We start from the raw sequence: 12,977 nt of genomic DNA, 5'->3' as shown, positions 1-12,977 counted from the left end.
AATCAGGAAAAGTGGAAGATGAAACTTGGAATATATTTTTTAAACAGCTTACTAGAAAAGAACTGAAGGAAATTAGAAACCCAATGCTGAGCAACATACTGAAAGTATGGAATAAATACAAGGGGAGGTTAATAAAGGAAGGATCAATTATAACCCCAATAGTGATGGAAAAGAAATTCCCAAAAAATTTAAAAAAAGCAATGGATAAAAAGGTAAGGGAAATAAATTTAGATAGAATAGGGGATTGGATGAAGGTGGAAATGAAGAGGGAAAGGATGTTGGAAGAGTTTAAAGAAATAAAATTATCATGGTTTCATTGTATACAACTAGAACAATGGTTAATAAACTGGAAAAAAAATAATAGAAATGGAAGCCAACTCAATCAATTCGAACAAATAATACAGAAGGGAAGGGCAGTAGAAGAACATGAAAACTTGAGAGGTATAATAAGCAAAATCTATAAGATACTAATTGAAATGAAGGATGGGAAAATAAAAAAGAGTACCCTTAAGGAGATTTGGGAAGAGGATTTAGGGATAAAAATAAATGAAATAGAGTGGCAACAGTTATGGGGACAAAGACATTTAAAAAATTTATCGATACGTGTTAAAGAAAATTATTACAAGTTAATATGGAAGTGGTACTTAACACCGGTAAGAATAGCATATATGAATAAAAACAATTCAACAAATTGTTGGAGAGGGTGTAAAGAACCAGGAACATATATACATATGTGGTGGCAATGTAAATATGTAAATAATTTTTGGGAGAAATTATTTAGAGAAATAGAAATTATAATGAATATGAAAATAGACAAAAGTCCTAGTATAGCCTTATTATCATTATATACCAATAAGCAACTGAAAAAGGAGGATAAAGAAGCGATAACAAACTTACTAACTATAGCAAGACTGCTCATAGCAAGGAATTGGAAAAAAGAAATGAATATACAAATAGAGGAGTGGTATAATAGGAAGCATGGAAAATAGCATTAAATGATAAACTGACATGTATATTAAAGGTTAAAAAAGGTATATGGAAACAAAGTGATTTTGATGCTATATGGGGAAAATTTGTGGTAAATGGATTAAAAAATAAGGAAGGAAAATTACCATCACAAGAAGAAATGAAATTTTGGACAGATGAAATGTAAGAAATGTGGCTTGAGACGGGTGGAGGGGAGCACTGAGGTGAAAAAAGGGGGGGGGGGAAGAGAAAAGGGGAGGAAATGTCAAAGCAAAACAACAAAACAACATGTTAAAGAGGTTGATGTATAAAATGCAATAGTATGTAATAATTGTGATAAATCAATAAAAAATTTAAAAAAAAATTAAAAAAAAAAAAGGAACAACCACAGGGGCCATGCAGTCCAACCCCTTCCTGCCATGCAGGAAAAGCACAATCAAAGTACCCTCAGGCTAGGTGGTTACTAGGAGCAACCACCTAGCCTTTGTAGTAGTAGTAATAGGAAAAACCCAAGGGGGCATCCAGTTCAACTGCCTCTTGCCAGGAAAAGCACAATCAAAGCAACCCCTGAGCAGTGGGAGGGAAATAGGATTTTGGAAGAAGAAAAAGAGGAGGGGGGTCTGGGTGTCAAGGAAAAAAGAATGGGCAATGAGGGAGGAGGGAAAATAAGGGTCTGCACCCCGGGAGGACACTGTTTTGGCAGCTCCAAACTTTAATTCCCCTGCATCTCTCACAGGGAGGAAGAGGAGGAAAGAGGAAGAGGCAGGAGGCAGCATGGCATTGTGGAGCCCCTGACTATCAGTCGTGGAGCCTCATGGGCTCCACAGAGCACAGTTTGAGAACTCCTACTGTAATAGATTATGATGATGATTATGATAATGATGATGATAATAATAATGTTCTATTAAAAACTATAACTATAATGTGGAATAAAACTTATGGCCAGTGTAGTTGGATCCTGTGAGATCTCACTGTTGCTAAAATCATGATCTTTCATTCTATCATTCAATGATCGGAAAACTGTATCGCTTTAGTTGTGGATGTTTTCAAGAAAATGTTATTCTGAATATATGGTTAGCTTATGAATGTACATATAAAACTAGCACATGTTCATATTCTATGGGACTTCTTTCCCTTTTTTTTCTTTCTTTCTATTTGGCTTTTAAAAATCAGTTTATAATATAAAGACAATAATAGCTAACATAAGAAAAAACGAAGCAAAGTTTGTCACATACACTTAGAAAAAACACACTAGAAATACTACCATTAGCACTAATTGAGGTAGCACAAACTGTTTACAGCACATTTTGCATTACACAATCTGCTTTTTCTGTCTTTTTTGCACTTATGTGTTTGTTTCAATACCTCGTTCACAAACAGCAGGTGAATCCTGAGATCTACATGAATGGAAATTGTCGCAAGTTCCAGTGTAAGGATTGCACAGTTCATCACCATAACACCTACTGCATACAGAGGAACAGTTTACTCCAAAGTAGCCAAAGGAGCAATCTACAAAAAAGAATTAAAATGTGATGGTACCATTATTGTTTACTCTTCCTAATTCCTAGCAAATGTTTTAGTAATCTGTTCACTCCCACAATCCTTTTAAGGCACATGATTAATAATATAACATGATTTTAAATAAAAGGGAAATTTGGTAGGTGAGTACTAGACCTAATTACGCACATAATGCCTTAATGTTAATTTGGCCCTAATGTCAAATGTCATGAAAAAAATAGAAGAAACTGTCGTCATCACATTCTGTTCTCAAGCGTCAGTAGGATCTGGTTGGCCTAAAGAAACAGCACACTGGATGAGACATATGCAAAGGCATTTTTTGCAAGGCAATTTTAATACTCTTATAAATGTGTGGGGTCTTGATTTATGGGAAAGTCACAATTTCTCTTACTATATCAATTTAAAGAAACTACAGGGGAAAGATGGCCTCCTTCCTCATTTCCAAATGAGTTCATACACCCTGAATTAGAATGCAGTTTTGAGTAAAGCTATGGGAGAGCTCAGTGGAGAAGTAACAACAAGTCTAACTTGTTTTCACAATTACTATTTTCACTGACAAATAATGACATTATTAAATTCCTCACTTCACTACACCAGGCTCTCCCAATCACATATCTTATCACCGAAACATTTTCTGGAGATTTTTTAAGTATTACAATTACAACAATAAACCGGACATGATATCTAAACAAAATGATTCATGCAAAAATGTAGTTACTACTTTTATTTCTTTCAACAAAGAAATCTGACTCATTTAAGATTCACTCATTCATATTCTTATTGCATCTATCAGAAATTCAGCTTTTTTCTCCAACTGAAAATGGCATGGGTGGTGGATCACATAATGTAGGAATTTGATTGTATGAGCTGGAAATTATAGAACATTTGAAATGCTAAGCCAACCTGATTTCACATATGCTGCAGACAACCTCTCCTCATTTTTTACCAAGGCAGTTCCTCTGGCAAGTGCATAGGATTTATTCCAGACACTGATCCCTGTACACTGTTCTCTAAGTTCCAAACATGCTGTCTTTGCAGAAATTAAATCTGCATGCACTTGGGATGGAGAGCCTGGTGGTGACAAAAGCACCTTTCCTACATGTTCTTGATACCGATCAACATCTATAATCGGGGAAAAAATCCAAAATATAGCCAGCTGAAAAAAAGCTATACACAAGTAGTGGCAGTAGCAATTACTTATTTATTAAAATATTAATATTCCACGTGCAGCACACAAAAATCATTTTAATCAACAATATAAAACAATAAGGTATAATGTAAACAGACTAAAAGCATACAGACTACTTTGAAAGATTAAAACAAGTCAATTAAAATCAGCTTAAAAATTTAAAATGATAACCCATGTGGAGACTTTCATAAAATCAATTAGACACACACACCCCTCCCCCAAGGGCTTTATTAAAAATCCCTTTTTGATTTGGCACTGAAATTGCATAGGCATAGTCCTCTAAGAAGAAAATATTAACAGAATCACAGAATCTTAAGAATTGGAAAGGACCACAAGGACTAGTCAGGAACACAAAACTACAGCACTTTGAGAGAGGTCATCCAGCCTCTGAAGACCTCCAAAGATCTTGGAGGTCCCACCCCCATGGCAATCAATTTCATTGTTGAACAGTAAAAACCGTCTTCCTGGTGTTTAGGCTTGTTTCTTGTAAATCCACTGGATCATATTCTAATCTTTGGAGCAACAGACAACAAGTTTGCCCTAGATCATCCCTTCATGTATCTAAAGACAACCATCATGCCACTATTTAGTTCTCTCTTCTCCAACATACTCCAGCTACGTGAGTAGGAAAGAATGAGGTACCGAAGGAAGGAAGAAGAGAAAGGGAAGAAAAGAAAAAGGGGATGAAAGGCAGGAAAGAGGTAAAGAAGAAAGGAGAAAAGGAAATAAAAAGTGAAAGGAGGAAGGAAACAGAGAGGAGAGGAAGGAGAGGAAGGGGAGGGAAGGAAGGAATGAAAGAAAGAAGTAGAGAAGGAAGAAAGGAGAAAAAGAGAAGGGAAAGAAAAAAGTGGCAAGGAATAGGTAGGTACCTCTCTTTCATAACACTCCATATAGCCACCTCTACTTCAAAAATTCTTACTACAGGCCACAGCAACATGTGGCAGGACACAGCTAGTACTATATAATAGACACACACATGTAAATTAAAAGCCAGTTCAGCACTATCTTCATTGGGCAAGTTCATTTTATATTGATATTGTACTCCTCTTGGTGCAGCCTAGAAATGCATTGGTTTTTTTAGTTGCAGCATAGATGATGGAATTGAGATGGCTTTGGCCATCTTGGTGGACAATACAATTCCAAGCCTTGGTTTGACAAGGAATGTGTCAATGCCAACACTCATTACCACCTATTAGGCATATAAATCCAACATTACAGCAACATTTGCATGGGACCTTCTTTAACAGAAGAGATGCTATAAGCAATTGTTGGCTCACAAGAAGTAATGGTTGCTTATCTGTAACTGTGTTTCCACAAGTGGTGATCTGTGCACTCAGATTGGAATCTTCTCGAAAGCTCTTGATACATTTTGGTGGAAGACCCGTCCACTCTCCACATAGAGCAGGGGTCCTCAAACTTTTTAAACAGGGGGACAGGTCACAGTCCCTCAAACTGCTGGAGGGCTGGATTATAATTTGAAAAAAACATGAATGAATTCCTATGCACACTGCACGTATCTTATTTGTAGTGCAAAAAATACTTTAAAACAATACAATAATTAACATGAAGAACAATTTTAGCAAATATAAACTTAATAGTATTTCAGTGGGACATGTGGGCCTACTTTTGGCTGATTAGATAGGATTGTTGTTGTTGTTGTGTGCTTTCAAGTCATTTCAGTCTTAGTTTGACCCTGAGCAAGGGTCAGGTAAATGACCTTGGAGGGCCGTATTTGGCCCCTGGGCCTTAGTTTGAGGACCCCTCCCATAGAGTATATAGCCAGTGGGAGAGGCTACTGCCTCAGTTCCTCTACCGCAGAATAGCAATTTGAAGGACAGAGGCATGACAACAGCAGGGAGGATGTGTGGGGATGTGTGAATTTCACAGATCAGCACTTGAAGGAAAACGGTTACAGGTAAGCAACCATCACTTCTTCATCATAGTGTCTGTGATTGCTCTACCAAAGGCCGCATCTTTCCGAGAAAGAGCATCAACTTTGTAATAAAATTCTAACAACTGGAAAAATGGCTGGGATTTCTGGGAGTTGTAGGCTAAAACACCTGGCGACCCACAGGTTGAGAACCACTGAGTTAGTAGGTGAATGGGGAAAAAAGCTAACAGTATAGTGGCAGGACAAAACAGCAGCCATGAAAATGATGGTTCACCCAAAGCCTTGCTATTTATATAAGGGAATATTTGTTCCAATTTCATATATCTTTCCTCCAGCAAGCATGGTGTACTGGTTTGGCAATTGGACTAAGATTTTACTTTTTCTGATTGTCTAGGAGCGAGGAGGTTGGATACAGTGGCCAAGGGTGGGTGGACATCTGCTCTCTCTTCTCCACAGATTGATCCTTGATTTATCCATGGGTCATATTAAAATCCATAATTTTGCAACCAAAACCTGCCCTCAATTTATACATGAGGTTGACATATACATGAGTATAGTAGTTGAAGCTGAATTCTGATATGGATTACCTGTAGGCTAGTGATTCTTAGACTTGGGAAATGGGTAATTTATCTGTTCTGGATGGAGTTGCACTCTTCCTGAAAGGGCAAGTTGATAGCTCAGGAGTATCCCTAGATCTGTCACTGGAAGCCAAAGTAGACTCTATGACTTCAGCTGGTCTGCCAGCTATAATAGTTTCTGGACAGAGATAATCTATCCAGAGTACTTTATGCACTTTTAACTTTCTAATTAGACAACTTGAAGATTATTCAAGCTGCAGGTATAGGCAGTATAGGCAGACTGTTCATGGGAACACTACATAGAAATCATACACTGATCTTAAAGTAAGTTATTGACTGTTAGTGCTTCGGATCTGATTTCATGGTGCTGGTGATGATATTATAAGTCAGGCCCTCTGTTTAAAAAGTTTGAAGGCCCCTGTTCTAAGTCCTAAACGGCTTCAGAAACCCTATATGCACCACCTTCATGAAGTTTTCTGGAGTGATTAACCTCTCTTCCCCATAGGTAGCAACGCTATAATGTGGGAGGTTATGGGAGAGAGGCTCTTCTGGTCTGACATCCTGGTTACAGAATAGCTTCTCCCTAGAAGGCCAACTGGCCAACATGGCTGTCATACCAGCATAAAGTAAAAACATGTTTTTATTAAAGCCTTTGAAGCCTGATTTACTCCAAATCTGCAAACATGCAGGGTTTTAAACTATTTTACCCGGTTTAAACTGGCTTGTTTTAACATATTAGATTTTTAAATACACCAAAAATCTGTTTAAAAATATTTTAAATTGGATAAATCAATTTTATCCTTTTCTATTTTTACATCTTCAAACATAGGAATATAAATAATGTCATTTTAAAAATATAAACAAATTGGTGGCTTTGGTCAAAAAACTGTAAATGCCAAAGATACAACACCTTCTAAAATGTATTTATAAAGAGGGGGGAGGAATAGGTAGTGAAAGTAAGAGTAATGGCACAGAATGTCTGATCCGATACCATTTGCAAGTGACAAATTTCAGATGGCACAACTCTTCAGAACACAACTCTTCAGAACACAACTCTGATGTGTTGAGGAAAAAAATAATTTTCCAGTCTAAGTCATCCTAACATAACCATCCAAAGATTAAAGCCAAGTATAGAAGTATACTCACCAGCATTTCGTTTGCAGATCCAGTGGGCTTTCGTATTACAATTCAAAGCAACCAAGTTGAGTTTTAAAATTTTCACACAGTACACAGTATTTTTCTTGATTGTGTGAGATAGCTGAAGCCTTTCCCATTCAATTGTAATAAAACAAAACAAGAAGAGAAACCCCTGAAGAAACTGTTGCAATCTACATGACTGCAAATAAAATATGGTTATTGAACAGCTGATATTAATAACCATGTCTTCCTTTTGTTCCAGTTTTCCACCTTCTCATAATAATAATGGCTCATGGTTGGATGGCATATTGCAGTAGACAATGCAAAGGCACACAGAGAACGAAAAACCAAAACTTCTTTTCAATACACTGTCATGCTTAAATCAGAAAGAAAGCAATACAGAAAATCCAACCTATACTAGCTTCACAAATTTTATTACTTCTTTTCCACCTCCGTGTTCTCCCCTACCTTCCCACTGCTTTAATTGATGCCCTTGAAATTTTTTCGTAAGCATCAGAACTATAGAGATGAAAGCCCTTGGCTCTGTGTGAGACCATCTGTTCTGTATGGCAAGCAAGGAAGCATGCTTGGGCTCTAGACCAGCTGTGTCCTTCCAGGATAGGTAAAGGGATCTCCCTGTCAGGAAAATGTATCTACACACACATCTATTTGGAACCAGTGTGGTAAAGGGGCTCCAGTATTGTATGTGAGCCAGTGTGGTGTAATATTTTTGGTACTAGATTATGGCTCTGGAGACCAGGGTTCAGATACAGCCATGGAAACCGATTGGATGACCTCAGGCAAGTCGCACACTCCCCGCCTCTGAGAAAGGCAAAGACAAACCGTCCCTTTACCCTTAGGCTCTCTCACACACACACACACGCACACACACACAGAAAGAATATCTATTATCCAGAAATCTAGAAGTATCCTTTATTCCTTATCTGTTCCAAAATTCAAAATTGTCCACTTGAATAGCTGAGATAGTGACAGCCTTTCTTTATGACAGCCCAATGTACATAAGCTCTTTGAAGCAGAAACTTATTAAGCATATTGTATAGAATTACATTCACCTTGTACAGGCTACCTGTACAAGGTGGATATGAAACATAAATAAAATTTGTATTTAGACTTGGGTCCCATTTCCAAGATTATTATGAATGAGTGATGTTCAAGTCAAACCAGAATTTTTAATTTTACAGATATAAAAATTGTTGCTAGCGTGGTAGTACTACATACAGCAGTAAGTGGCTAGTGTGTCCTATTACTGATAAGCAGAACACATGCCATTTGCCAATTACTAGCCAATCATATCTAGAGAGCTAGTGATGGGCTGTGGTTCATGTTAGATTACGGAACCTTCCACACAGCTGAATAAAATCCCACATTACTGCTTTGAACTGAGATATATGGCAGTGTGGAGTCAGATATTCCAGTTCAAAACAGATATTGTGAGTTATTCTGCCTTGGTATTCTGGGTCATATAGCTGTGTGGAAGGGCCCCTATAACTCTGGAAACAAGGGTTTAGCCATCAGAACGCACTGGGTGACCTTAGAGAAGCCACATTCTCTCAGTCCAGTTCAAAGCAGAAAATGTGGGATTTTATTCAGCAGTGTTTGGAAGTGCCTTACTCTTTTCCTGACCCCAGGTTTACCACACATTATCGTTTCTCTCATGAGTCATCTCATATATTGGTGTGTCCAAGGTATGATAGCCTCAGTTTAGTATTCTTGGCTTCTGTTGAGAGTTTTCTGAGTTTTGAACTAACTTCTTGGCTTTGACTTATTGACTTGGATTTCAGCTTGATCCCTGAACATCTGGCTTAACTTTGGAGCTCTTGACTACAGTTTGCACTGTTGAATTCTAAACGAACTCTTGGCATCTGACTTTTGGATTGCAACCTTGACTACTGTTTGTTTTTGCTCCTAACTGGGTTTTGTAGCATTAATTGGACTCTCTGCATTAATTGGACTCTTGACCTTGATTTATGTTACTTGAACTAAGTGCGGTAATTCTGTTTTGTTAGCCAGACCCTTGAAAAATTCAAAGCTTTAGTTTTCTATTCAAATAGAATCATAGAATCATAGAATCAAAGAGTTGGAAGAGACCTCATGGGCCATCCAGTCCAACCCCCTGCCAAGAAGCAGGAATATTGCATTCAAATCACCCCTGACAGATGGCCATCCAGCCTCTGTTTAAAAGCTTCCAAAGAAGGAGCCTCCACCACACTCCGGGGCAGAGAGTTCCACTGCTAAATGGCTCTCACAGTCAGGAAGTTCTTCCTAATGTTCAGATGGAATCTCCTCTCTTGTAGTTTGAAGCCATGGTTCCGTGTCCTAGTTTCCAGGGAAGCAGAAAACAAGCTTGCTCCCTCCTCTCTGTGGCTTCCTCTCACATATTTATGCATGGCTATCATATCCCCTCTCAGCCTTCTCTTCTTCAGGCTAAACATGCCCAGCTCCTTTAGCCGCTCCTCATAGGGCTTGTTCTCCAGACTTTTTATCATTTTAGTCGCTCTCCTCTGGACACATTCCAGCTTGTCAATATCTCTCTTGAATTGTGGTGCCCAGAATTGGACACAATATTCCAGGTGTGGTCTAACCAAAGCAGAATAGAGGGGTAGCATTACTTCCTTAGATCTAGACACTATGCTCCTATTGATGCAGGCCAAAATCCCATTGGCTTTTTTTGCCGCCACATCACATTATTGGCTCATGTTTAACTTGTTGTCCATGAGGACTCCAAGATCTTTTTCACATGTACTGCTCTCGAGCCAGGCATCCCCCATTCTGTATCTTTGCATTTCGTTTTTCCTGCAAAAGTGGAGTATCTTGCATTTCTCACTGTTGAACTTCATTTTGTTAATTTTGGCCCATCTCTCTAATCTGTCAAGATCGTTTTGAATCCTGCTCCTGTCCTCTGGAGTATTGGCTATCCCTCCCAATTTGGTGTCATCTGCAAACTTGATGATCCTGCCTTCTAGCCCTTCATCTAAGTCATTAATAAAGATGTTGAACAGGACCGGGCCCAGGACGGAACCCTGCGGCACTCCGCTCGTCACTTCTTTCCAGGATGAAGAGGAACCATTGGTGAGCACCCTCTGGGTTCATCCATTTAACCAATTACAGATCCACCTCACCATAGTTTTGCCTAGCCCACATTGGACTAGTTTCCTTGCCAGAAGGTCATAGGGGACCTTGTCGAAGGCCTTACTGAAATCCAGGTACGCTACATCCACGGCATTCCCCGCATCTACCCAGCATGTACCTTTATCGAAAAAAGAGATCAGATTAGTCTGGCATGACTTGTTTTTGATAAATCCATGTTGACTATTAGCGATGACCGCATTTGTTTCTAAGTGTTTGCAGACAACTTCCTTAACAATCTTTTCCAGAATCTTGCCTGGTATTGACGTGTGGCTGACCGGACGGTAGTTGTTTGGGTCGTCCTTTTTTCCCTTCTTGAAGATTGAGACCACATTGGCCCTCCTCCAATCTGCTGGAACTTCTCCTGTTCTCCAAGAACTCTCAAAGATGGTTGCCAATGGTTCCGAAATGACTTCCGCTAGTTCCTTCAATACTCTTGGGTGTAGTTGATCTGGCCCTGGGGACTTGAACTCATTTAGAGCGGCCAGGTATTCCTGGACAACTTGTTTCCCAATTTGGAGTTGGATGTCCTCAAATCCCTCATCCACTCTGTCTTGCTGAGGTTGAAGATGACTTTCTTTTTGTGAGAAGACCGAGGCAAAGAAGGAATTTAGTAGTTCTGCCTTTTCCCTATCCCCTGTCAGCATTGCCCCATCTCCTCGAAGAGGCCCTATCGCCTCCTTGTTTTTCCTTTTTCTACTGACATAAGAAAAGAATCCCTTTTTATTGTTTTTAATGTCCCTGGCAAGCCTGAGCTCGTTTTGTGCTTTAGCCTTGCGGACCTTTTCCCTACAGGTGTTGGCTATTTGTTTGAATTCTTCTTTGGTGATTTCTCCCTTTTTCCAGTTCTTGTGCATGTATCTCAGCACAGTTAGAAGTTCTTTGGACATCCATTCTGGCTTCTTTGCACTTGTCCTATTTTTTCTTTTTGTTGGCACGGTTTGCAACTGCGCCTTGAGTATTTCACTCTTGAGAAACTCCCATCCATCCATAACTCCCTTGTCTTTTAGTATCTGTGTCCACGGAATGCTGCTCACTGTTTCTTTAATTTTTTGGAAATCAGCTCTCCTAAAGTCCAAAATGCGGGTTTGACTTGTCTTCGTTTCGGCCTTCTTTTGTACCTCAAATTGCAGGAGCACATGGTCACTTGCCCCTAAGGATCCTACCACTTCAACCGCATCGATCAGGTCCTCCGCATTTGTTAGGATGAGATCAAGAGTAGCCAATCCCCTTGTTGCCTCTTCTACCTTCTGGACCATGAAATTGTCTGCAAGGCAAGCGAGGAATTTGTTGGACTTTGTACTCTTGGCCGAGTTTGTTTTCCAGCAAATATCGGGATAGTTGAAATCGCCCATGACTACTACATCTCTTCTCTGTGCCTGTTTGGTCAACTGTTGGCAGAAGACTTCATCAAGTTCTTCCTCCTGGATTGGAGGTCTGTAGTAGACTCCTACAACAAGATCTTTTTGAGTCCCAGTTCCCTTGATTCTTATCCAGACGCTTTCAAGCTGGTTTCCCAGATTGCTATCATGCATTTCTTCTGCAGCATAAGAGTTTTTGACATATAAGGCTACTCCGCCTCCTCTCCCCTTTGTTTGGTTTCTGTGAAAGAGTTTATAGCCCTCGATGTCTACATTCCAGCGATAGGAGTCATCCCACCAGGTTTCAGTGATGCCTATGATATCATATTTGTGGTGTTGTGCTAAAAGTTGGAGTTCGTCATGTTTATTTCCCATGCTCTGTGCATTAGTGTAAAGACATGTGAGCCCCTGGGATCTTCCCCTGAGCTGTTTAATTGGGATTATTGTGCTTTCGGTAGTTGGTCCTTTTTGTGTTTGTGCAGCCCTTCGTTTAGCCTCCAGTCTTGGCTTATGTTTGTTTGATACATCTCAGCCCTTGTTTCCAGGACAGCCCTGGAACATGACATCTACCACTAAAATGCCAACCACGGTTACAAGCCTCCTCAGCCCTCAGTTAACCAAGCGCCAGGTCATGGCAGCAGTCCCTTTAAATGGAGACACCTTAATTATGCAGCAGCCCAAGTGAAAGGAGATCCCTACTGACTGAAGAAGGACCCAGCAGAGCATTCTTATTGGTCACTGCCACTCTGATTGGCTACAAAGGGCCCTAGGCTCATGAGAATCCCTGGCAGTTTGGAAAACCTCGTACAGAATGAGTGGTTTACATGCTTGAATCTAATGCGTTGTCAAATCTTATATGCACTCTAATTTTCATGGTGGAATTTGGCTAAAAAAGGTTCACATTTCATTCAAGTAAATACCGAAGTTTTATTTTTTTCCTCATATTTTCACATCTCCTTCCTTCAAGTCTAACCCTTCTTTTCATACTAGATATTCTAGATACGAATTAAAATGCATTCTTAAGGACTCCTGTGCCAAATAAAAAGCATGTTGTTTCTCCAGATTTTGTTCTGACATTGGTCTCTTGTCAAATCTGTAGGTTACATATTGCAAAACTACATGTTTGTGTCATCATAACTGGGGCGGCACCCAGGGAACATACAATCCCTCTGTTGCGCCAGCTCCATTGG

The 12,977-nt window shown here is 39.5% G+C and overlaps 1 protein-coding gene across 1 annotated transcript in view; it reads right to left on the bottom strand.

Annotated features, from left to right (window-relative positions):
* Positions 1 to 12,977, bottom strand: part of LOC132765579 (secretory phospholipase A2 receptor-like) — a 35,262-nt gene that overhangs the window by 15,389 nt on the left and 6,896 nt on the right. The window contains exons 4-6 of the mRNA XM_060759860.2: positions 7,289 to 7,407; positions 3,388 to 3,606; positions 2,332 to 2,475 (exon numbers count right to left, since the gene is read on the bottom strand). Coding sequence (XP_060615843.2) covers positions 2,332 to 2,475; positions 3,388 to 3,606; positions 7,289 to 7,407 — 482 coding nt within the window. The remainder of the gene's footprint in view (positions 1 to 2,331; positions 2,476 to 3,387; positions 3,607 to 7,288; positions 7,408 to 12,977) is intronic.

This window comes from Anolis sagrei, chromosome 2, assembly GCF_037176765.1.
Source record: "Anolis sagrei isolate rAnoSag1 chromosome 2, rAnoSag1.mat, whole genome shotgun sequence".
NCBI classification, from domain to species: domain Eukaryota; kingdom Metazoa; phylum Chordata; class Lepidosauria; order Squamata; family Dactyloidae; genus Anolis; species Anolis sagrei.
The sequence above is the reverse complement of the archived record's forward strand: the minus strand, read 5'-3'. Positions and strand labels throughout refer to the sequence as shown.